A 26,611-nucleotide genomic window follows, 5' to 3' on the forward strand; every position below is an offset into this window, starting at 1 on the left:
TAGTCCACGTCAGGTGTTAGGGCTAGGCAGATGGCTCCTGGAAAAGGAAGTGAGAATGTTGCGAACGTAGCAAACGTAAGGAACGTATCTAGAGCTGGGAGGAGGGAAAGGCATTAGGCGGAAGTGACGCTCTCCTCGCTCAGGGCGGAAGTTCTCTGCCCCACCCGTAAAGATTGAGATTTGACTAGAGGCAAGAGAGGATCTTGCCCGGGCTCCAGTTGTCCACGGCTCCTCCTCCTGTCGCTTCCGGCGCAATTCCTTGGACTCAGGTATTTTTCCTTTAGCTGTCCACCTGCGGCGCAGGCATTGGTTCAGTTTTGCCGGAGTGCTGCTGGTGCTAGAGTGGGAAGTAAAGAAATGAACGGGAGTAAGCAGGGCGAGAGGAGACATCTTCTTGTGCAGAACTCGTTAGTAAACCGCGTTGCTCTCTACAATCCTGAGGAAGTGCGATCCTTTCCCCCTGCCGTCCGCTTACTGGGGCAGAAGATCCGGATCAAGGCCGAGGTCATAGCCTGCGTACTTTTGTTCAGATCCTGGTCTTTAAGACCCTTACCACCCCCCCCCACCCTTCTCTACTTTGCTTAACCTCCAGCCGTGGAGGGTTAATGATTTTGTGTCATCTTCCCTTGTCTTCATCACTTCAGGTTCCTTGAAAACGTACTTTATCTGGAGATAAGTCTGTTTTTCCCTGCAGCTAACCGCCTCTCCCTTATACGTTCTCAAAGTCTACTGCAGTTCCTCTGTGGTACTTACCCCTTACCCGCTCTCTCCCGCGCCCTAACCTCCTTGCAGGATCCTCATGATTCTCTACGTTCTTTCTGTCTCCTGGAAATGGAGATTGCAAGAAAATTTCAGTTACGGTAGAAGTTCCCAGCATCACGGTCCTAAGAGAATTCTGTCCTGTAAATTTAAGGCCGATAATAGACATTTCCTTGTTTTAGGTTAACTGTGAATTTGGCGAACATTTTCTTCCTGTAAATGAAACTTAAGCGGACACAGTTGAATTGAGATGGAGTGTCTGATGTAAGGCTGGTGTAATTCTTTGGAGTGTAGACGAGAATTTTCTTGTTGTTTTTTTGAAAGAATAACACAACTGCTTTTGAATGACCCAGTGAGAAAAGTGTGTTATTCTTTGAAGTCTCCAAGTTATATACACTTCAAATTCAAGTTTTCTTGCCCTGCTCTGTGCCACAGGGCATGTCTCTTCAGATACATTTTTAAGTCTTAGAATTATTGAGTCACATGTGCCAAACCACTTTATAAGTGATGTTGCTGGAAAATGTAAGTTAAAAAACAATTTCTGGACGTTGTCTTAAAGCACAATTTGAATGTCATACGTTTCTTTTTTTCTTTTGGGAATAAATGTAAATGAGGCTTGTGTAAACGCGTTCTTGTTTGGATTTTAAGTTCCGGATTTCTTTATAAATTATTCATTTGCCTAAATTTGGCTTGGTTCTGTTTCAGTAAACGAAAGAAAACCATTTTTTTTTTAATTTCTATTTTTTACTTTAGGGAGCAGGGTAAGTAAGGGAAGGGGGTGAAAATCAAGAGATGGTTGTAGCAGTTGTCAGCGAGAACGAAAGTCTCATATTTCCAATGTAAGAAATTCAGATTTATACTGTTACTCATGTACGCTCAGATTTCAAGAACCCAGTGCAATCTAAACTAAATAAGAGAATAATATACTCATTAGAATGTGCACATTAGAATGCTGGTTTATGTTGGAATAGAAGATAACCCTTTCCAGTGATCAGAATTTTCAGATTGAAAATCTGGCACACTCTTTCCTGTATCCAAGAATTTTGAAATAGTAAGTAGAGGTTGTGTGGTTATCATGGAATCAAAGAAAAGGAATTTGTAAAGTCTTGAATGATATTCATCATCAAAGTTATGGTAGAAGCTTAAGAATTATCTCTTCTATAGAAAACGCTTCTCAAGGGGCTTGGATACTTAAACCAATCAATTATTGAGTCCTTTTCTTGGAATAAAACAAAACGAATCTTCATTTTGACCACTTTTCTCAGGGCCTTGTTGATCACTATGTTATAGGTTGCAATTTATTTTATATCCGTTACATTTAATTTCCTTGATGAAGACTTGGAAGATGCATTAGTTTCCATGGTGGATATTTAGGAAATGGGATCTTAATAGCATCATATATCGTACTAATTATCTTTTAGGGTTATTTTGTGGAAGATAAATCTCATCCATTTAGTGTATACTCTGTTTATTTCTATTACAAAGCAAATTTAAAAATTTTTATTCTTGAATTCTAGGAATCCAGGGAATTCTAGCAGTTGTGTTGACTAGAAGAGTCTTTTATATTGAACCGTAGATATAGGATAAAAAAATTAAATTCCAGAATAGTGAAATACACTATTAAGTGTACACCGTTGAAAGTTGAAAGAGGGTAATTAAGGATACATTGAAAATAGTAAATTTAGGTAAAACAAGTTAAAAATATCAAAGATTTCAAAAAAGATTAAAATATTGGATTACAGGAGTGTTTGTGATATATAAACTAGTTCTGTGTTCTTAGTCAAGTTTTACAGATATCCAGGAATTTTGGAAATCAATGTGATTTCTGTAAACTATTAAGAATTTTGTATAGTTTAAGAAGTTATTGCGAAGAAATGGTATGCAAATGATGGTGCTATGAATATTAATAGGTAATTATAATACTACCATTTATTGAGTGTTATGTGCCACACACTGCTAAGTACTTAATGAATTTTGATTCATTTAACCCTTAAAACAAATTTTTGTACCATGGCACATTTTATGGATATTTCCATTGGAAGTAATTGGACAGAGAAAGAAAGTAAAATTCAAATTAGTCAATTTAGCTACTTAGAGTTTTGGAAAAGTTTTGGTGGGGGAGAGTATTGAAACTATAGGATAAAATTAGCTTTTTCCATTTTTAGTCATTCATGTCTTTTATTATGTATTATTTAATTGTATATATTTTAATCTTAAATTTTGAGTTTCTGTTCTGAACCTTTTTTAGTTTCTTGACTCCAAACTTTAATAAGATTAAGAAATTATGAAGTTATTTCACACATGTGGGATTAAACAGGTTTTCTTGATATATATCAGTGATATAATTTAAATTACTTAGGTTTATGTTCCAAAGGCATTGTGCATTTCTGACTGAGTTGAAACTATAATTTTAAACAGAAATCCAATTTTTGTTGCATTTTAAGCACTAATTTGCATAAGTTAAAGGATTTCACATTCATTGCAACAGTTTTTCAGTGGATGGGTTAATTATGTAATTAGAATTTTTACTAGATATAGTTAGTAATGGTTGGGGGATTTCTGTATTTTTCCTGAATCCGTGATATAATGATTCATATTATAACAGGCTCTAATTTTACTTTGTTTCTCCGGATATAATGAAAGTCAATCTCAAAAGGAAAATGTCAACTTGTGCCATAGGCTCTCTGATAAAATTAATGCCATCATTAGTTGAAATCTATAAGGAGAGTTTAACTGTGGGAAAGAAATTTAAGAAAACAGTTGATATGATACAATATTCTCTTAAATTTAAAAATCACACTTTCTACAGAAAAGTATATGTGTTTTTTGTTTTTTTTTAAACCTCATTTCTCTTCATTTATTTGCTTTCCTTGTAGCAAATAATTACCTCCCAGCTGATTTCAGCATCACTGTTTTGTAGCTTAGGTGTCAATTAAGTAGTTACTAAACTCATAGCTTGACCTTTATTAGCTTTGCTTCAGAACCTAAAATTGTGAAGCTGCTGTGTAGACTCTGGAAAATTTAATTTGTATCTAATGTTGCCTTCATGTTGTAGATCTTTATGTAACAAGAATGTGATTAGAAGCGAAGCACAATACCATTATCTTTTAAAAACTTTTCAAATAGATGCCATTTATTCAATATTGATTAAGCCAGTTACTTGGGTTTAGAGTACTCCTAAATATTGTTTTATGGTATTAAAATTAAAAACAAAAAAAGTATGACAAGGATATGGGAAAAGGAGAATCAATCCCGCTATGACATAAAAAACAGAAGGAAATAATTGTTTCATGGATCCCTCTTTATTTCATTTTAAAGCTCCAATGTACTTTTGTAACTGATCTACATAGTATGTGTATATTTTACATGTGTATATGTATATATGTGTGTATATGTATGTGATCTATCCTTTTTTGTGTTTATATTCTGTACCTTTTTCGTTTCTTGTTTGAGTTAAAACTTTAATAAGATTAAGAAATTATGAGCTCATAAGAGAGGCAGTATAATGTAGTACTTAAGAACTCTGGAGACACAGTGCCAAGGTTGAAATCTTTCCTTGGACTTCATTTCTCTGTTAATGAGAATAGTAATGACAATCTCTATTTTATGGTGTTACTCTGAAGATGAAAGGAGTTAATACATGTAAAAAACTTAGTACATTATGACAGTGAAACAAAAGTATTTTAGATGCTCTTTATAGCGTAATTTAGTCTTGCCAGGAGTGGTAACCATTATAGATAGCTTCAATAAATATTTTAAGCAGGTCAATGCTGTTCAGCATTGTAATTTTTTAAATGTAATATGTAGAGAACATTGTTCTCAAATTAAGAAAATATAATCCCAGTAATGTCTGTTACTAATTTGTGATCTTATTCATTTACACTCTCTGAATGTCAGATTCTTCATCTGTCTGATGCCAAGTTTAGTGCCTCATATATATTTTTTCTTTTTCCTGAGTAAATTTTAAAAACACGAAAAAGTAGTACGATGAACCCTCATGTATCTGTAACACTGTTATTGACGCGTGACATCATCTGTACCTCTTTCCACTTCCTCATCTCACATTAATTTGAAGCCAATCTCAGATTATATTATCTGTAAATATTTCAGTCTGTATTTGTAAAAGATAAAAGCTTATATATATTTTATACATTTGTATATCTCTTAAATATTTCATGTATATATATATCTAAATTATATATTAGTACATATAAGTAATGTTGTTTCTATATATTTTTTTCTGATATTTTTATTTAAAATTAGACTACAGGGTTTATATTTGATGTTTCAGTCTTACATCTTTATCTCCTTTCTCCCATTCTGAGAGTCCTAGATCATAATGACCCTAGGGATGACTGAATTAGAAATGTCTTGTAATCATGAATTTGTGGCAATCCTCATGTAACAGTTCAGAATACAAATAACATTTCCACCAATAATGTGGTAACAACAGCCTCACCAACAGAGTATATGATCAAGAGAGAATTAACTCTACGTAGTTTTAATTTATTTGATTGTAAGCGAAGTTGGACAATTTTTTATATAGTTAAGAATCATTTGCATTTTTAAACCATGTGTTCCTTTCTTTATAGCCTGTTTTTTTTTTCTGTAGGCCTAGACACTAGAGTATTTTAGAAATGTTTTGTGTATTACTATATATGTACATATGTTGCAAATATTTTTCTCAATCTTATATTTTTCCTTTGTTTATGATATCTTTAGCTATTCAAAATTTTAGTGTAATAACTTGATCTGTCTTTTTACTTACTGGTTCTGTATCATAGAAAACTGTGTCTCTTTTTAAATGAGGAATTCACCCCATTTTATTCTATTACCTGTATGATTTTATGTTTTACATTTATATCTTTGGTCCATTAGGAATTTATCCTGGTGTAAATATGTGGAATGGATCTAATTTTATCTGTTTTCATTTGGCTATTTAGTTATCCCAACATGTTTATTTAAAAGTCCCTCTTTTCCTCATTGATGTTAAAATGTTGCCTTTATTATAAATTAAATTTGCATATGTTAAATTATCTATTTCTATGTTCTCCACTGATTTGTTTCTCTAAAACAAACATTCTATTTAATCCACAATGAATTTCACAAATGACAAAGTTCAAGTTTAGAATAAATTATTTGTGGGTGGCTCCATAGTGTAATGGTTAGCATGTCTGCTTTACATGCAGAAGGTCCTGGGTTCATGCCCCAGGTCAAGCCACGGACCAGGCCACATGTGCTCTTCAGGGAGAAGACGGCCCCACCTTCAGAGATTCAGTTCTTTAAAAAAGAAAAAAAAAACGGGGAGCCAGTCAAGGGTGGATGTGGGGTGGAGGAGGAATTAAAGAAGGTGGAAAAAAGAATAAATTATTTGTTCAAAGTCATATGGCTATTAAGTAGTCAAATAAAGACTTGAACTCAGATCTCTCTAGATCTAAAATTCATACTTTTACTTACTGTTCTATTTTTCATGGTACTTGCACTTCCTTCCGCACAAGATTGTTATTGAGATAAATGAAAAAGTATAGAACTAAATAAGATTAGGTTTTGAAGATTAGAAATTGTTTCTTTGAGTTCTTTTTAGCTATTTATGGGTAAATAGCTGAGAACTAAGTATAGTTACCAAATAAAGCTGTAATTTGTAATTTTAAAGAAGTTTCAGTTATAGTTTATAATAATTTTTAAACAGTTACACTTGTGCTGGAAATATTTTAACTGGTTCTTAAACATTAGCACACATTAGAATTGCCTGGAGGTCCTAAAACACTGATTGTTACTCCTTCCTGTTTATGTAGTTTCTAATTCTTTAGATGTGTGTTTGGGTTCAAGAATTTGAATTTCTAGCATGTCTTAGATGATACTGAAGCTGCTGGTAAAGGATTATATTTTGAGAACCATTGTTTTAAAGCTCTCTGAAGAATTAAAGTTCTGTGAATTTCTCTTAAGTCAGATTTCTTGAGAGGGAAAGAGATCAAATTAAAATTTTTAAGAATGATGGTAAGCAAACCTCTAGTGTAATTCATTTTAAGTTTCCTCTTTTTACTTTGCCCTTTTAAAGTTTTTAGTTTGAATTGTTTGGTTTAAGTACTAAAAATATAATCTCTTTACTTAAACTTTTTTCTCAATAGTTGTGTTTGTTTGTTTTTTTAATTTTAAGAGTTTATTTGAACAAAAATCTACTCAAATCAGGTAGAATCCAGTCTAGCAGATAGAAAGGAGCCATATCTCTTCTCAGTACTTCTTAAAGAATGTGAAGATTATTTCAGTTGTATCCAGTACAGTGATAGAAGTTATGTACAGGTGTTCTTTTACAAAGTCATCTTTACTGGTATCCTTTCTTTGAATGGTTTTTAAAACTTTAATCATTTTTTTCGTGTGTGTTTGGGGGGGGGGACATAGAGGAATGTGAGATAAAAGGGAAATATTATAGAGGGTATAAATGTAGGGGAACAGCTTCATCATGGCACCCTTATGACCTTGCACGTGTCCACACAGGCAAGAGTTTAGACAGGGACACAGCTTACCCGTGTCTTGGAACATCTTGTGATGCTCTCAACTGTGAGAGGATCGGAGGCCTTTAAGGAGCTGCTACAAGGCCATCTCCTATTTGCCTCTCAGTCACCCCTGAGAATCTGTTTTGAGACAGTTTCTCTTTACCTCTCTGTTGTGATGAAGTATAGGGCTTTTGTTTCCCCCATCCAGCAGAATAGAGCTGCAGAGTATAAAGCTGCCTAGCTGTAGTCTAATTTGGGTTCTTTGTATTGCTGTCATCTGGGCCCCTTTGTTTGTTGTTAACTTTTTTAGAGTGTGGGACAGGAATCCAGGGAGCTTAGTCTTCTACATACTCTTCTTTTCACTGTCTGTAATTAATAAACTGTCTAAATTTAAAAGTGGGTAATGGTATTTTTAATTGGTTAAATTTACCTTGCCCTAGTTGCATATATTCACTTGATAGTAAGCTTCATTTCTTTTTTGGTAAACATGGAAGGGAGTCACATGGGTTTTGCTGGCAAAAATCAAGCCTTTTTAAAGACGATAATGATAATGATAATAACAAATAGCATCTAACAGTTATTGAATACTTATGTGTACTGTTTTGTCTTTATTTTATAGATGAGAAAACTAAGACTTTAAGATCATTTTTCGAAGGTCACATAGCTGTTAAATAGCACAGACAATATTGTAACCCTAGGAGCCTGATTCTAGAGCAAAGTCTTAAAATTATCCAGTCCTCCATATCTGAATATGTGTTTTATATATCTAGACATACATATGTGTGTGTTTTGTATTTTGTGTGTGTACATAATTTGTGTATGTATACTTGCAAATCAGTATTATATCATGCTCTCATATGTTAATAGTAATTTACCAGTTTTGAACTGAATATACAAAAATGAATTTAATATAAGGATCTATCACTGTATGTTTCCTATTTATGCTAAAAATAAATCTAACCAACAACTAATTTGATTTGAGAATCAACAGTTCTGCAATATTTTGTGTGGTCTAGGATGTCAGTGGTATAGTGTGGATTTCCTACCTAGTAGTGGCAGATGGTGCAACATAGAAAGAATATCTTTTAAGCAGACAACTTAAAAAATTCACTAGTAATAAAATAATTTAGCAAAAGCTTACTAAGTGATAGGCACTATTCTAAGCACTTTATCTGTATAAACTCATTTAATCCTCAAAACAACCGTATATTATAATATTATTATTATTGAGTAACTTTCACCTCTTGGTTTTTCGCATAATAACTTTGAGATTTCTTTTTTTTTCTCAGAGTCAGCATCCTCAGTTCCATTACCCATAACAGGTGTTATACTTTGCTTAGTTCCCTCTTAAGGGATGGTACCCAAAATCTGTACTCTAGATGTGGTCCGACATTGCAGAGCAAAGCAAAATTCTCCTCTCTAGTTCGGTATGTTATGGTTCTATTAATGCAACTTAAAACTATGTAAACTTAATATACTAAAGTAGTACTAAGATTAAGTAAAATCTATAAGCCCTTTAAACACAGCCTACAGATGAGTTTTTTTTCCTTTATTTTATACTTGTATAATTATTTTGGAATTGTATAGTCTTTTTGGAATCCACTATAGAATCTTAACATTTATTCCTCTTAAATTTCTTCCTGTTAGATGTGAGTTCTTTTGGATCCCTGTTTTGTTATCCAGTGTTTTTGCTGTCCTTTGCAGCTTCATGCCAACTGCAAAATTAATACATATTTCTTTTTCCTTCTTTACAATTTCATGGACAAAAGATTGATTCTTACAGTAGAGCTTAGCAACCTGTGCATACAACTTTTTTTCTTTCCTTATTAAGGTGAGAACTCTCACTTTTTCACTTAAAGGAAGCACTTTATGGCTTCTCTTTAGCATATTTGAATTGCCAGTATCACTCACTACTCTTGGGCCTTGGAGCCATTATTAAGTAAAATAAGTGCTACTTGAACATAAGTACTGTAATACCATGATAGCTGATTTTGTAGCCAAGACAGCTACTAAGTGACTAATAGGAAGGTGGTATATAAAGCATGGAGACTTTGGACAAAGGGATGCTTCACAACCCAGGTGTGATGGAGCAGGACAGCCCAAGATTTCATCATGCTACTCAGAACAGCAAGTAAATTAAAACTTATGACTTGTTTATTTCTGGAATTTTCCATTTAATATTTTCAGATTGTAGTTGACTGCAGGTAACTGGAACTACAGAAAGTGAAACCACAGATAAGGAGAATTATTATATACCCTGCCCAAACACAATAATTTCATCCTTTATCAACATCCCCTACCAGAGTAATACAGTTGATGAGTCTACATTGACACATCATTATCACAATTCAGTATTTAACTTAGGGTTCACTCAGGTTGTGTGGAACTTTGTTCTTTATAAAACCATTTTCATGTAACCTTTTGAGATCGGTGGAGGTATTTTTATTTTACGAATTAAAAAACTTAATATTTAGATTAAGAAATGTACCAATTCCTTATAACAATATGTCACTCAAGACTAAAACTCATCTATATTTCCAAGGTCCCTGTTCTTCACTGATAACTGTTAAACCTCTGTTACCTTACCATAGTACCTTAAACTAGTAACTCTCACAGTTTGTGTTTTCATGTGCACTGTCTGATTTGATTCTCAAAAACCTTGTGAGTTATGTAGTTTAGGTATTATTATGATCTCATTTTACAGATAAGGAAAACGAAGATGAGAGAAAGTAAAGTTAACCAGATTTAAAGTAAATCTGTTTTTTAATCTCATCACTTATTTTGTGTATCTACTTGCCTTTGTTCATTTTTCACTTTTCTGTCTAGATATTAACTTTTTCTGTTAAATCAAAGCTAAAAGAAGTCAAATAGGTTTAAAAGGTCAAGACTATAATAATTAAAAGAACAGATCCAGAGCTAATCTTACACCTCTAGTTTCTATCTTACCAATTTTCTGTTTTGGAAGTTTCTTGATATTTGTTTATACCATGATTGAGAATTTTTCTGATGTGTGTAGGATTATTTGCAAAGATCAGAAATAGAGTTTGGTGATATCAGCTGTAAAGTGGTCATATTAACACAATTTGTTAACAGACTTAAAATTTAATTAAAAAGTGAAATGATGAAGTTCTAGATGAAAATAAAAGTTTCAGTATTCAAATATTTCCACTTAAAAATGCACAGGAATGAAGTGCTTTACTCTCTGTCCTACCAATATTTGTATTATTTAATAATGTTTGGAATGTTTTAATTTAAGGATAGTACATTAAAAATAGGAACCAAATCTTCTACTTTTTTATTATCCCCATAACTTGTATTTGAGGTGTCAATGAAACAGGAAGGAAACAGTTCATATTGCATAGATGTCTTATGTTCCTTTTATCTACTCTAAGCAGCTGCTGTGATCCAGTTTGAGGTATCATTGTGTAAATTTCTTATGGCCGATGTAACAAATTACCACAAACTCATTTACTTTTAAAAACTCTCACAGTTCTGGAGGCCAGAAGTCTGAAATTAGTTTTCACTGGGCTGAAATTGAGGCATTGGAAGGGCTATGCACACTCTGGAGGCTCTAGGGGAGAATCTCTTCCTTGCATGTTCCAGCTTCTGGTGGCTACCAGTATTACTTGGTTTGTGGCCGCATCACTAATCTCTTATCTTTGTGGCCACATTACCATCTTCTCTTCGGTCTGTGCCATGTCTCCTGCCCTCTTCTTATAAGGTACCTCTGATTGTATATAGGGCCCACCCAGATAATCCAGGATAATCTGCCCATATTAGAATCTTTAATCATCATATAAGCAGTCTTTTATTTTTATTTTATTTTATTTTATTTTATTTTATTTTGCCAACTAAAGTAACATGCAAAGGTTCTAGAGATTAGGATGTGATGTCTTTTGGATGAGCCATTGTTCAGCCTACAACAGTCCTTATTGCCTTTGACTTTTTCTTTTTTCTCTCTCTCTCATTTCTCCTATTTTTACTCTTTTTCGTCTTCCAGAAACACATAGTGGCAAATCAATTGAGTGGATATTTTAAAGTTATGATCAAGAGTTGAGTAGTTAGTGGTCTATATCTGTGAGTGTACCTGTTGCCCTCATTTAAGAACATCAGATTGTGTTCATACTAATTTATCATCGTCATTGAATTAGTTGACAGTAATGGTACCTTTGTTAAGTTTAACACCATTTATTAAGATAACTATTGAATTATTGAATACTTGAATACTTTGGGTAAAGTATATAAGTTAACGTGACATTTCTTTCCCATAAAAGCATCTGTTGATTAGATCGACAGGCATTGTTGTTATTATTATTGAGAAAATAGTCAAAAAGCTGGTAGCATTGGTTCAAAGCCAATTTTCCTTTAAGGAAAGGGAAATTTTTTTTCAAATTTGCATTTGTTTCAGTGAATTTGTTTCACTGAATTGTTTCAGTGATAGCTCAACTTGAATTTAATGAAGGTAACCAGAAGAGTTGGCAGAGTTCTGATCCCATTGTCAAGAGACTTGTAGTTTGGGGCATAACACATAACCTTTTTCTTAATATCTATACTAAAGGACTTGAATTATATGATTGGTAACATCCCTTCTGACTCTAAAAGACTGTCTAGTATTTAGTATAAAGTATTTAAAAACCAGCAAACAACAAATCCTCATTTATTTTATTCTATTAGAAAAAGGAATCATATTGGCAAGATTATTTTGAAATAATTGTTTGTGCTTTTTTTCTGTAGATGGACCACACATCCCCGACCTACATGCTTGCTAACTTAACCCACTTGCATTCTGAACAACTTCTGCAGGGCCTGAATCTTCTTCGTCAACATCACGAACTCTGTGACATCATTCTTCGAGTAGGTGATGTTAAAATCCATGCTCACAAAGTGGTACTTGCCAGCATCAGCCCATATTTCAAAGCTATGTTCACTGGAAACCTATCTGAAAAAGAGAACGGTGAGGTTGAGTTTCAGTGCATTGATGAAACTGCTCTCCAGGCCATTGTGGAGTATGCCTATACAGGGACTGTTTTTATTTCACAGGACACAGTTGAATCTCTCCTTCCAGCAGCAAACCTACTCCAGATAAAACTTGTCCTGAAAGAGTGTTGTGCATTTCTTGAAAGCCAACTTGATCCTGGTAATTGTATTGGAATTTCTCGTTTTGCAGAGACATATGGTTGTCATGACCTTTATTTGGCAGCCACTAAATACATATGCCAGAATTTTGAAGCCGTTTGCCAGACTGAAGAGTTTTTTGAGCTTACACATGCTGATTTGGATGAAATTGTTTCCAATGACTGTTTGAATGTAGCTACCGAAGAGACTGTTTTTTATGCACTTGAGTCTTGGATCAAGTATGATGTACAAGAACGCCAGAAATACTTAGCACAGCTACTTAACAGTGTGCGATTACCATTGCTGAGTGTTAAGTTTCTCACTAGACTGTATGAAGCAAATCATCTCATTCGCGATGATCGCACTTGTAAACATCTTTTGAATGAAGCCCTAAAGTACCACTTTATGCCTGAACATAGACTCTCTCATCAGACAGTCTTGGTGACACGACCTCGTTGTGCTCCCAAAGTACTTTGTGCAGTAGGAGGAAAATCTGGGCTGTTTGCCTGTTTGGATAGGTAAATAGAAGGATTGATGTTAATAGATTTTAAACTTTATAAATATGCTTTCTGTACTTTTAAATATTTTGATTTTCATTTTTATTTTCTCTCTTCTTCCTAAACACTTTTCTGGTTGTTTTAATCACATTTTCATCCATTCTCTACACCATTCTCAATTATTAACACCCTCTCCCATCCCAGTACACAAAATTTATCTCTCCTTGTTATTCACTAAATTTTCTTCAATTTTATGTCTTTTGTTTTTTCTTTGTGAAACTGTTTACATCTTTATTTGAGTCAGAACAGGTCAGAGGGATTTATTATTGCTAGCAATATCAGAAGATGCTAAAGAGGAGAGCTAGGAATCTGTGATAAGGAAGACTAGGGACAAGAGTGGATCTGAATGAAAACAGTTAATTAGAACCACCAAACAAATAAGAAAAAAAATCAGAGACTAATACAAATCATGGACTTTGTGTGCAATTTATTTTCTTTATTGTAAACATTTTGTTGTAAAAAGTGTTTTTTTTTTTTTGTAATAACTTAGAGTGTGAGTTGTCAGACTTTTTCTATTAAGAGCCAAATAATAAATATTTTATATAATAAATATTTTAGACTTTGTGGCCATATGGTCCGCGTCATAACTACTCAGCTCTGCCACTGTAGAGCGAGAGCAGCCAGAGACAATACATAAATGAATGAGTATGGCTGAGTTCCAGTAAAACTTTATTTATAAAAGTAGCTGGTGGTTTGAATTTGGCCCATTACCATTTTTTGCCAATCTCTGATTTAGAGCATTACATAAATAACTTTTATACATTGAAAATATAGCTGGATGTTACCTTTGCTTTTCCCTTGAATGGGATTGCTTCATGAAAACTTTTGCATTTGATACATTTCTTTGATACTATGGATTTCTTCCTAGCCATTTCCAAAAATTTGGTAGATTGCTTTCCCTCCTCCAATGGTAGGAAACTATTGATATTTTATCAGTGTTAGCTGATATATCCCACATCTTTTTAAAAAACCTCAGTGTACATCTTAATTATAGTCTAAAACCAGTATGGTTGAAATCGTGCTACTGATAAAACATTAGTTATGGTGAGTACATGAATTGTTTACTATTATTTTTAAAGTCATTGGCATGAAGTAAATCTTATTAGTAAAAATGTCATGACAAAAAATTCCAAATATTAATTTACATTGTAAAAATTCTTGAGCAGTTGCCTATTGGTCTCTCAAATATTAAAAATAACAAACATAAATTATTGAAGTCATAAGAACTTCATATTTTTAGACTCAAATTTTTCATCTTAGAAAAAAGATTTTAAATGTCATTTGCACAAAGTTGTTTATTGCAGTATTAGTTACAACTATGGAAAAATGTGATCAACCTGAATAATTGGTTTAATTCTACCAAAAATATTAAACACCTGTACATCAGACACACTATGCTAGCTAATTGTTCTTTAATAAGTTCATAATTTAGTAAAGGATACATTTAAATAGATAGTGTTAATACAGAGATATAGATAATTCAATGGAAGTATTAAAGGAGAGGCATTTATCCCATTTGGGGGATTTAGGGATGATATGGAAAAGTTAATGTCCAAGCTGAATGTTGAAGACTAAGCAAGAGCCAAGCACAAAACGGTGGGAAGGTCACAGAAGTACAGAGACACAATAGATGTCACAGTATAGGGTATGCAGAAAACACACCCTATACTGTTTGGTATTCCGAAGTATAAAATGTTTACCAGCAAATGGCAGGCCATGGTCAATAAGGGCCAAGTCAAAGAAGGTACTGTGTGCTGTGATGAAGAGAAGGAGTTCACTGTGCATGCTGAAAAACTATTTTAAGGAAGGTAGTGAAATGATCAAATTTGTATATTAGATCACTCTTGACTGTATTATAGAGAAAGATCAAGGAGGCCACAATTAGCATCAGGGTGATTAGAAAAGAGGTTATTGTAAAAGTATAGGCAAAAGATTATGAGGTCTTGAATTAGAGCAGTAGTAGTAAAGGTAGAGACTGGGGCATTAATTTAGAAATTTTTTTAGAGAGCAAATTGATAGGATTTATTTGAATGGATAGAAAGGGATGATGAAAAGGAAAATCAAAGATGAGTGAGATTTTTTTGGTTAGATAGTGGATGAATGGTTATATACCTAGGGAGAGGGAGAATATAGGAGGAGCCGTTTTAAGGGGGGGGAAATAATGTGTTTAGTTTGAGACATACTGAGTTCGAAGTGCCTATTGAATATCCAAGTGAAAAATGTCCTACAGTTAGCTGGATATGATTGCAAAACTCAAGGAAGCGATCCTTGAGTTTCTTGGAATTTTGGAAGTTAGCGTATAGTATAATTTAGAGAGGTAAATTAAAACCATGACATTTCTATTACTCAGGAAATTGCAAGGAATTTAGGAGCTCTGTGCTAGGAACCAGGGGTGACAACCAAATATATTTTTTATTAAAGTATTATTGTGTGGCCTCATGTAGTACCTAATTTAACTTAATTGCCCAGTCTTTTTATTTACTTATTTTTGACTCACATCTGTTTCCTGTGTCCTCACATTCTATCATAAGAAAAATCTCTTTTATTCTCAACTTCATCATGTTCTAATGAAATAAGGCTGATGCTTAAGGATACTGTTTTGTTAAAAACCTTTCAAAACCGTTCCCCCCCCCCCATGTCTCATTAATCGCAGGCCCTAAAGATTGGATAAATGTTCCTTTGTTCCTCATAGGCATTTCCAAATATTGTTATCTCCCCTTCCTCAAAAACCTCAATTCATTTCAAGCATTGGCCATGAGACTGTATTACTCGATATCCCTTCTGTCGCCATCATTTGCTGTTTCTTTAGTAACTTCATTCATTGAAGATTTTTATAGCTGGCTTACTGTATTTGTCATTTTACATAAGTAATTATTCTTATTAATTTCAACATCCACATAGTATAATTCACAATTATCCAACTCCTTTTCCTCTCTCTTCGATCTCACTTATACCAATCTTTTCTGTCTTAGCTTAGGCACCCGTTCTCATGATCATATCCTCAATTTTGTCATTACCAGTGACTTCAACACTGAAAATTTTAGTTTCAGAAATTCCACTCTCTGTTCACCACCTCCTTTCTTGCCAGCTTATTTATTTCAGTACACCCATTATAATCATTCTTTTTTTTTTTTTTTGCGTGTGGGAATCTTCTCACTAGTCCCCCAACCTGTCCCAAGGCTTCCCAACTATACTCATTCTATACTCATTCTTTGTTCCCTTCAAGACTTTTAATTTTTTGGCTCTCTCATAGTTAGGAAAACTTATTGTTCACTAACCACCGTATGTCCTCACCTTCACTCTTTACCCAGGAACTTAGATTCAAGAACATCAGTGTTATCATTACTTTGAATACACCCATGGCTCCCTTGCCCTTCTTTCCTTCCATCATACTCATCTAGTTAAATCCGATTCTCTTCTTAAGCCATGGCTGCACCTGAGCAATAGAATGTGGCAGAGAAACATGTACCCATCTTAACTGGTCTCACTTGGGGACCTCAGCTCCTAGCCACCCCTTTACTTTTCCCTCATTAATTTACTCTTTCACCTCCTTGGAGTACTGTTTCATACCTTCTGCTCCATAAAAACATCCAAAGCCCCTTACCCTCACCTTCCAACTCTCAGTTAATGAGCTTTTTTCTTACTATATTGAGAAGATAAAGGCAATCTGAAGGGAACTTTCTCATCATCACCAAATCTACCAAGTTATTTATAAGATACTTTTCCATTTATGCATCAGTTTTCAGTCTCTCTCCTCTACATAAGGAGTTTGCTCTTGCAGTTATCCTGATATTCTCCCATATTATCACCTTCTCCCACTGTACTGCATCATAGCCATCGGCATGCAAACATGTTCTGGTTTAAGCTCCCAGATTAAATTAATCTATCTTGGATTCTGTGGTCTTTCTCTGCTCATCTTAATAGCTGCCTCCTTATATTTCTTTTACTCTTTGTAGTAAAATCCTTGGAAAAATTATCTATACCTGCTCTTTTCACTTCCCATTCTCTCTTGAACCATTCCAGTCAAAATTTATCCCCACCACCTCACTGAAACTGCTCTCCTTGTATCGTTCACATTGGAACAAATTCACATTTTTAAAACAATATAACAAAACTACATAAGCATTCAGTAGCTATTGAATGAATATACTTTCATCATACTGCATAGAGAATATATATTTTTATGCTATCCATTTTTGAGTCTGGGGACATTGGCTCCTTTTACCTAATCTTTCTTCGTAATGAAATATCTATACATGCAAGAGACCATGTATAATATGCATGCTGGGTAAAAGAATGTATACCTATCAACCAGCTTAAGAAATAGACTATTAATAATACCTTTAATAGTTATGTCCCTCCATGATGCGTACTCCCATCCCTCAAAAGAAACCACTATTCTGAATTTTCTGTGTATTTTTTCTTTGCTTTTTGTTGTAATTTTGCCACTTCTTGTATGTGTCCCAATATATTATTAGGTTTTACACATTTTTATTCAAATGCAATAATACTATATATATTCTTCAGAGATGTGTTTTCTTAATAGTAAATTTGTGAAATTCCACTGTGTGACTAAGGAAATACTTAATTTAGTTTCATTGGTGTGAGGAATAGCATATGGACATAATTCAATATTTTCTACAATGAACATGTTAATTATAAAAATTAATTGACATGTTATACACTGAAAAGTTCACAAATTACAAGTGTACAGCTCAGTGAATTATCACAGAGTGAACATTACAAACCAGTTCAAGAAATAGGAAACATGACCAACACCCAGAAACCACCCTTGAGTTCCTTGCCTGTCCTCCCCAAAGGTAACCACTATCCTCATTTCTATTCCAGAGATTACAAATTATTTTGAATTTATATAAATTAAACTATACCGAATGTACTCTTTTGAAGGCTTCTTTCCCTCAATATGACATGTGTAAGATTCACCTCTGTTTTATGTAGCTATAATTTATTCATTTTCATTGACATAGTGAATTCTAATGCCACAATTTATCCATTTTATGGTTCATGAACATTTGGACTGTTTCCAGTTTTTAACTATTGCAAATGCTTCTGTGAATATCCTTGTACATATACATATACTTATGTGTGCATTTCTCTTGGGTACATATCTAGGAATGGAATTGCTCAGTCATAAGATGGTTATACCAATCTTATTTATCCATTCTCCTTTTGACAGGTGATTGTTACACTGCTATGAACATTTCCGTATATGTGTCCTGTTGGAACACTGACTGTAATAGGCATTTGATAGAGTAGGTACACAGGAATGAAACTGCTGAGACAGAATATATGTATATCTTAAATTTTACCAGATAATGTGAAATTGTTTTCAGATTTTGAAATTTTGTACCAGGTACATGCTCCACATTCTTGTCAATAGTTGTTATTATCTGACGTTAAATTTTCCCAGTCTGTAAAGTTTCATGGTTTATTATGGTTTTAATTTGCATGTCCTAATGAGATTAAATTATTGGTTTTTTTTTTTGTTTATAGGCCATTTTGATTTTAAAATTTAATTTTTTCTGCTTATTCTTTAGTGTGGAGATGTACTTTCCTCAGAATGACTCTTGGATTGGTTTGGCACCCCTAAACATTCCTCGCTATGAATTTGGAATATGCGTTTTAGACCAAAAAGTGTATGTTATAGGTGGTATTGAAACTGATGTGCGTCCTGACTTCACTGTCAGAAAACATGAAAATTCAGTAGAATGCTGGAATCCTGATACAAATACCTGGACTTCTCTCGAGAGAATGAATGAACAGCGAAGTACTCTAGGAGTAGTAGTACTTGCCGGAGAACTTTATGCTTTAGGTGGTTATGATGGACAGTCTTATTTGCAATCTGTAGAGAAGTATATTCCCAAAATAAGAAAATGGGAACCTGTGGCACCAATGAGTACAACACGAAGTTGTTTTGCCGCAGCTGTGTTGGATGGAATGATATATGCCATTGGTGGATATGGGCCTGCCCACATGAACAGGTATTTAACTTAAGCTTGTAGATTTTTAAAGTGTTTTTAACAATGATTTCTGGTTTTTAAACAATTTGTGTATATAAATGAACTTCCCGTTTTAATTTTTAAAGCAATATTGATAGACATTTGAGAAATTTAATTTTCATGAGTATAATTGTAATTGTTTTACAGGGATTTAATACAAACCTAAAATAAGACGAAGTTAGACAACTTTAGATTTTGAATGGGTATGTGTGTGTGTGTGTGTGTGTGTGTGTGTGTGTGTGAATGGCCTGTTACTGCACTGCAAAATAGAATAAAAAAGTGAAAAATGTAATTCCTATAGACTATATTATAATGCATCATAAACGTAAAGCCTTATTTAAGTATTTTTTCTTGAGTCTTTTTCTCTATTCAAAATATATTATTTAAGTATCTGAGTTGTATTAGAGCCTGAATTTCAGGTTTCTGTATTTTGTAGTATTCTCTGAGTTAAGGAGAAATATATATAAGAGAAAAAAACATAAAGTGACTGCTTCAATGGAAAATTAATCATAATTCCTAACCTTTGTTAAAAATTAATGTTCCAAAGATTTTATATCTAATAGTAATTAGAGTGGTATATGTTTTATTGATTGTGAGCATTTTAATGAAAGATATATTGTGGTTTATTAACTGACTGAGAAAGTAATGGTACAACAGCATTTCATCCATAAAATGTTATTTTTGTGTAAGCTAAAGTAGTCTCCCTTTTATTGGTCCCTTAGTCAAAGGAATGGCATTTGGGGCCCAGGCCCCCAAAATTTCTATTTTTGAAAAGTTGCTGGCAGAAATTTATAAGATAAAAGGTTAAGTATTTTAGTTTCGAGATAATGCTCTTGAAGTTTAAATTTTTCCTGCAGTTTATCAACTTTTCTTGTCCAGTGATTTTGTTCTAATAGTTTATATCTTGGTGTCCTTTCAGAACAATTATGGTTTAGTCTATATTCTAGTCTACTCTGCAGTCTGGTCTCTATTCTGAACTTCAGAATTATGTCACCGACTCTCAAATGCTTAAGGCGTTTTTGAGAAGTTAGATTAAGACAGAACAAACTCAACAAGCATATCTTTGTGTCCCTACAGGGCAAGGTTTAGGCTTAAAGGCCTTCTGGGATATTGTAGGGAAGCTTTTTTTGGAAATTCTGATTTGATTTGGATTTCCATAATACAGCTTGGAATGTCAAGAGGTCCTTGGAATGCAATTTGACATAATCCTTGAATTCTCCTAAACCACTCAGAGATTATTATGATTAGCTAGTTTGTGTTATGAAATCTGCAGTGTTTGCTTTGCAGTAAACCACCACGAATTCTCCTGTAAGAAAAGATTTTTCTTTCTTTCCTTTTCCTTAGCTGTGTAGAAGACTCTTGTTATCTTTATTCACATCTATATTCAGTTTGTGATTTTCAAGACCTATCATATACATTTTCATTTGACTGTATTCTTTCATGAATCCTTTGAGGTTGTTCAGGATTATACAAATCTAATGTGTTAGGCTAGGATTTATCCACTTTAGATATGCTGCATTAGTACTTGAACCCAGGTTTCCTGACTTCAAAAGTTCTATAACTTTAATATGCCTTGCTGCTTATACAATATAATGGACTAGCATATGGCTATTATTGCACCCAGTGCACAAATAAGCTTTTATCCCTACAGTCTTTTCAGCAAAATGTAAACATTTGGAACAAACTACACTGATTTAATATCTATTTGTTTGAACTTTTAAAAGTTCAGATGGTGGGGTTTAGTTCTGCTTTACTAGGAGGAGTGAGACAAAGGATGTGAATTAATTTTTTTCTTTTGTGAATGTTTGCAGTGTGGAACGTTATGATCCAAGTAAGGACTCCTGGGAGATGGTTGCGTCTATGGCAGATAAAAGGATTCACTTTGGTGTGGGTGTCATGTTAGGCTTTATTTTTGTAGTGGGTGGACATAATGGTGTCTCACATTTGTCAAGCATTGAAAGATATGACCCTCATCAAAATCAGTGGACTGTGTGTAGACCAATGAAAGAACCCAGAACAGGTAATAATAACTTACTAATTTCTAACATATAAGAATATTTTGTATAGTGGTGATCTTGAAACAGTAGTTCCTTGGCATATAAAAGTTATTACTTGTCTAGAAAAAAACTTTGTGGTAAACTTGGGAGACAACTAGATTAGACAAAACTGTATTGACTTCTTTACTGGGGTTTTAATATGGCAATGTACATATTATCATTTCTTAAATTTGGAGAACACATTTGAGAAATGCTGGTAATGAAATGTATCTTACAGATGTCATCTTTTTATATGTCACACACACAGAATCCTTGGATGTTCTGTTTTGTTTTTTTATTGCACATCAGCTGCCTGTATATGTTCACTTTCAAATGTTCTCTCTTCCTCAAGGAATATAATTGATCAAGGAAGGGTTAAATTATAGTGTTCCTAGAGAGACAAATACATCAATGGGAAAAAGTTATCTTTGCGCTCAAACTCAAATCACATTATTTTAAGGGGAAGGTTTTAAATTACTAATGGAATCCCTTAGGAATATTCCTTGAATTTGTGATTAAAGAAACTCCTGAAACATAAAGACGCAAAAGCAATGAAGGACAACGTGGAATTAACTATTTTAGTTGTTTCTGTGGTGTCATTGAGAGAAAAAGCCATGAAACAATGAGAATGTGAAATATTTGGGTAACCTTGTTCTTTTTAGACCTACTCGGATTTATGATTGAATGGATGTTGGTGCCCCAAACACCAGCATTTTTTAAGGGTCAACTGTACCAATGTAGCTCTTTCGCAAAAATGAAGTAGTGTAATGTGAACTTTTGAAAAGCTGGGGATACTTGTATTTCAAAACCTGATAAAAACGAATAATTTTTTGAAGAACATGTGTAAATATAAATTGAGAAGAAAGCATATAGAAAGATAGATACTTTATTTTTAATGGTATTTCCTGTGGTGGAGATGAGAGAGAGTAGGATTGGGGAGGAGAGGTACAGGAAGATTTCAACTCTTATATTCAGGGATATTTTTTCAGTTAGCACATAGTGCTGTATTGCTTATATAATTAATAATAAATTGTTGAAATGTATTTTAAGAAAACATTAAAGTACAAATTTACTTATTTTTAGTGAGAAGTCTACTAAATAGTTAACATGTTTTTTTCCTATTTTTATCCACCTTTCTTAGGCGTTGGTGCTGCAGTCATTGATAACTACCTTTATGTAGTTGGTGGTCACTCAGGGTCTTCCTATCTGAATACTGTGCAGAAATATGACCCCATCTCAGATACATGGCTAGATTCAGCTGGCATGATATACTGTCGCTGCAATTTTGGATTAACTGCACTTTGACAAATGTGGACTCATGGAAAGAGTGAGGTGATGAACCTTGTGCCACGTGGAAGGATGCCCAATTATCTGAAACTCAGAAGCTGCATTGCTTCCTTTTTAACTTGAAGTGGCATGAAGACTCAAAGTTTTGTTGGGTACTTTGAACTGACAGGTAGCTTCGGTTGCTCTTGATTACATAGTGAATCAATAATCAAAAAAAAAAGAAAAAAGAAAAAAAAAGATCTCACCATTTGAATCGTGTACTTCTCCCCCCCAATACTGGGATAAAGTAGTTTTATGTTCGTACATGTACATGTGGAGAAAACCTTGCTGCTCTTTTAGCTCGCTCCCTTTTATGCACCATGATTTATTAGGGTAAATGATGCTTAGAGGTTGGAGTGTATTGAATGACTGGACAGAGTGCTGATATTGTCTGTTGGATGTAAATTCATATGCTTCACATTTTAAATAAAGGGCTGCTCTCTTTTTTGGTACTTTTAAAGGGGTATAAATTATATACCATAGTGAGTCACCTGGATATTCTTCCTGCTAAATGGTTTTGGAGCTGGGGATGTAATACGTTTGCAAGACAAATACTTTTACAATCATGATATTTGAGGGCTTAATTAAAGAAGTCAGAGATTTGCTGTTTATTCCTTTTTTATATGGGCAGGTTAATGCTGGATGGATTTACTTTCTCATCTATGCTATGCTGAGCATGGATACAAAGAGTTAATGCATATCAGTTTAATATTATTTTAGTAGGATAGCAGGCTTTCCCATGTTGATGTAAATATTTGACAAATGTGTAGTACCACCTTTAGTGCATATTGATTTTTTTCATATAATAATTTTAGTTTTTTAAGACCTTTGCTTTTTCAAAGTGTTCAGATATAAAAAATGGTGCTAACTGTAGGAGCTATAACAAGGCTATCATGATATTCTTTTGGATGTTCAGTATGAGATCTGCATGACATGTTTTGATAGTATTTTTCATTTTTACTGGCTTGATTCATTTCCGCTTATGAAAAATATTAGTAATTATACCAATGTTAACATCCAAAAATTATCTAAATGCCTGTTATGGTTTTCATGGTTCCTGAATAGTGATTTAAAGAAAGACACATTTCAGATCTTCCTTCCTGCGCTAGATATTACATGTCCTTAAAACAAAAATATATTCATTAAATATAAAGCACTAGTCAGTTATGCATTACTTTGTACATTTCTTAGGTAACTGAGTGTTTTAAAGTTATTGAGGAAAACTGGAACTCATTTACTTGAGTAATATTCTAAATTTGGTTCTACTTTGACTAAAGAAATAGTCTTTTAAAGCAAAATTGTTTGCTATGGCCAAGTGACATTTAAAAGAAGTGACTGGCTCGTTTTGTTTTAGCATGTTTTAGTAAATGTCTGTTAGTCTTAAACATATTACCCTGTATTTTATTATGATATCGGTACTTTTATTTTTGGTACTGTAGTCCTTTTTCTTTTCCATGATTTTTTTTTTTTTTACCTGCCCACCATCTCTTTATAGTCTCTGCAAAACCAGTGTATATTTGTTTTATAAGAAAAATTCATACTGCATTCTTAAGTGCCATAATGTTCTAAACTATTGTTAAGAAGCCATTTGTAATTATAAAGTGTAAGTTCATTTGTTAGCATATATGTTACTTCTTGAAAACTATAGCTGGGCAATTTGCGGTTTTTCTTGTTCTTCCATAAACTGCCAGTTGTAGATTGAAATATATACTATAAAACTATGTAAAAATCTTCCTTAACCATAAGGAGTATCATGCTTTATGAATATTTGCACATATTATAAAAATTTGCAAGTGATTTTTAGTCTCTTCTAATTAAGAACTCAGCAGGAGCTACTAATAAAATTGACAGGCTGAGTATTTTCTATGTTGCTTATTTAACAATGATACATAGCAATAATTTTTTAATTGATTTGAATAAATCTATTGAATAGAAACAAGGTGCATTATTATGATTGGTCTAAACTTTAAAGAAAAGCAATTTAAAATAGATTTCATCACATACTTAATTATAAATCCCCAACTTGATTTTCTTTCTATTTATAACAATGAAATTGTTAAGTACATCCTATTACTCTATTTTTTAATTCTTTCTCCCCAGAAAGGAATTGGAAAGATTAGAAAACTATTTTAATTGTAAACAGATCTATACTATACATTTTATTTTAACAATGTTTTACTCAGTGTATCGGCCTCACTATCAAATTAGTATAAAATAGATAATTATTAGGTAAATTAGATCCAAGGGATATAGTGGTCATTGTTTTTGGGAAAATCTGTATTTTGTGTTGAAGAAGACTAAATGTGAAATATTTTGGGCAATAAATAGTAGGAGCCATACCAGAGAACAACTTATGAAAGCCTGTGAAAAGAAGAGAAAAACCAAATTTAGAAATTTTTATTTCAGGTTTGCTAAACATAGTCTGCTGTTCATAACAACAAGAGATATTAATGCAACCTGACAACTGATAACTTTACAATAGAACCGCCTTGTACAGATTTGTGAGAAGTTTCATCATGAATATTCTACTGACAAAAGCCACACATTTCTTATGTTAAAAAGGATAAAGATATTTGATTATAAATTCCCAGGGTTAAAAATAATAGAAATAATTTTATATAATCAGGCAAAGAGGAGACAGCTATTTAAGATTGCCTAAAAATATTTTTGAAAAAAGCGACAGTGAGAACTAGTAATTATCTAATTAGTGAGAATATTATTGCCTTCTATAGTTATTTTATGAAGACTTAATCTATTAGGAATGTTTGGCTATTTAATAGTTGTCGAATATAGTAATAGAATTTAAGTGGTTTTTAATGTAGCCCAAAGGATATTTATGTAGTTCTGTATGTTATTACTAATATTGTTTTAGATATGAATGAATATTAAATTACAGGAAGTGGTATCAAATGATAGGAAAGTGATATCCATTAGGTTTTTAAAAATTATTTTGATAACTTGACAAATAGGGCAGGTCTACTATATGTGCAAGATCCTGTGCTAGATGCTATAGGGGCTAGAAATAAGATACAGTCTTATCAAAGAATAAAATATAGTGAGGGAGACCTGTACCCAAGTCATGGTGGAGTGTGAATCTAATTCCTTATCTCCAACATCATAAGAAGTAATTAGAGACCCAGTTTATATATAGACTTTTGTGTTCTTTAGTGTTCAGTGTTTTCTTGACATGACAATTAAAAAGAATCTAAAGTTTATAGAATTCCAGATTTCTTGGAATTGGATAATATATTTTCTAGAAGAAAAACAAGATATAGAAACTTAAACTACTATATTATCAAGGCTCTGGATGGCATTAAAGGAAATATATGTACATATAATGGTGTGTTTGTTTTCAGTTTTGGTGTTGGATTTCTGGTATTGTCACCTAAGTGCTCATTTTCAGGAAAATCAAATTCTATAATAGATACCGCTTAAATTCAATAAACTTGTGATAACCTCTGTAACCTCTGTAGTCTGAAAATTATGAAATTATAAGTTGTCACATGTCAACATCCAGTTCTATCTTAACCTTTTTTTCCCTTTGTAAACAGCACTTTAAATTAGACATGATTTAATTAAATACAGTTATTCTGTGGCTAGATATATATTGGATTTTGCTTACAGTATATTGATTCAGTGTTGAGACACATTTGAGAAGACTGAGGAGTACAATAGGTTTTTAATACCATAGGTTTACAAGTTTTCTTAACTGGTGTGGATATGGAGTCAAATAAAAATCCAGTTTACATCTCTGCAGAGAGAAAAATTGTTATCCATATGTCTTTTATATTTAACATTTAACTACAGACAATTTATTGTTAATTTTGTCAAGTTATCATGTGTAAGTCCCATTTATTTTAAAATACCAAGCAAAAAGTTCCAAGCTTGCCTTAAAATACAAGTGAAATTAAAGAACTGGATGATAATGCCTATATTTTTGCCTTATGAATTGTGCTGTATCATAAACCAGAGATGGTTTTGATTTTAACAGGATTCTGAAATTTTGTAAATGTAGAGTACTAATATATGTACTCTCTTGCAAAGAATGTGATCTAGCTGTGGGTTATGTTAATGTTTAATTATTTTTATGTATGTATTTTACCTCTCAATATGTATCTTTTTAGCATCAGGATTTCATTTTATTTTTGTTTACATAGTAAAATGGCTATTAACTCATTGAAGGTTGTATTCTTTTGTCTTTAAAAGTTATTTGTATGCACTATTGTGGTAATGCTCTGTAATGACTATGGTTAAATTTCATTAAATGTGAAATGTTTAGAATAAATTTGAAAAACATAACTTTT

The 26,611-nt window shown here is 33.0% G+C and overlaps 1 protein-coding gene across 2 annotated transcripts; it reads left to right on the forward strand.

Annotated features, from left to right (window-relative positions):
- The first annotated feature begins 139 nt into the window (after window positions 1-139).
- Window positions 140-26,606, forward strand: KLHL28 (kelch like family member 28). 2 transcript variants are annotated; one of them, XM_016154634.2, is made up of 5 exons: window positions 140-269; window positions 11,988-12,886; window positions 18,484-18,927; window positions 20,757-20,965; window positions 22,123-22,759. In XM_016154634.2, exons 2-5 carry the CDS (start codon window positions 11,988-11,990, stop codon window positions 22,284-22,286), a joined length of 1,716 nt encoding a protein of 571 aa, XP_016010120.1. In that variant the 5' UTR covers window positions 140-269; the 3' UTR covers window positions 22,287-22,759. The 2 variants fall into 2 exon arrangements, with proteins under 2 accessions (XP_016010120.1, XP_036073854.1); XM_036217961.1 differs by lacking the exon at window positions 140-269 and adding an exon at window positions 6,832-8,680 and having other exon boundaries at window positions 22,123-26,606.
- The last annotated feature ends 5 nt before the right edge of the window (window positions 26,607-26,611 follow it).

Source organism: Rousettus aegyptiacus, unplaced genomic scaffold, assembly GCF_014176215.1.
Source record: "Rousettus aegyptiacus isolate mRouAeg1 unplaced genomic scaffold, mRouAeg1.p scaffold_m13_p_3, whole genome shotgun sequence".
In the NCBI taxonomy this organism is placed as follows: Eukaryota; Metazoa; Chordata; class Mammalia; order Chiroptera; family Pteropodidae; genus Rousettus; species Rousettus aegyptiacus.

Coding starts and splice junctions, on each gene's coding strand:
- KLHL28 (XM_036217961.1), top strand. CDS start 8,633: ATGTGGTCCGACATTGCAGAGCAAAGCAAAATTCTCCTCTCTAGTTCG. Junction 8,681..11,987: donor AAATTCTCCTCTCTAGTTCG/GTATGTTATGGT, acceptor TTTTTTCTGTAG/ATGGACCACACATCCCCGAC. Junction 20,966..22,122: donor AATGAAAGAACCCAGAACAG/GTAATAATAACT, acceptor CACCTTTCTTAG/GCGTTGGTGCTGCAGTCATT.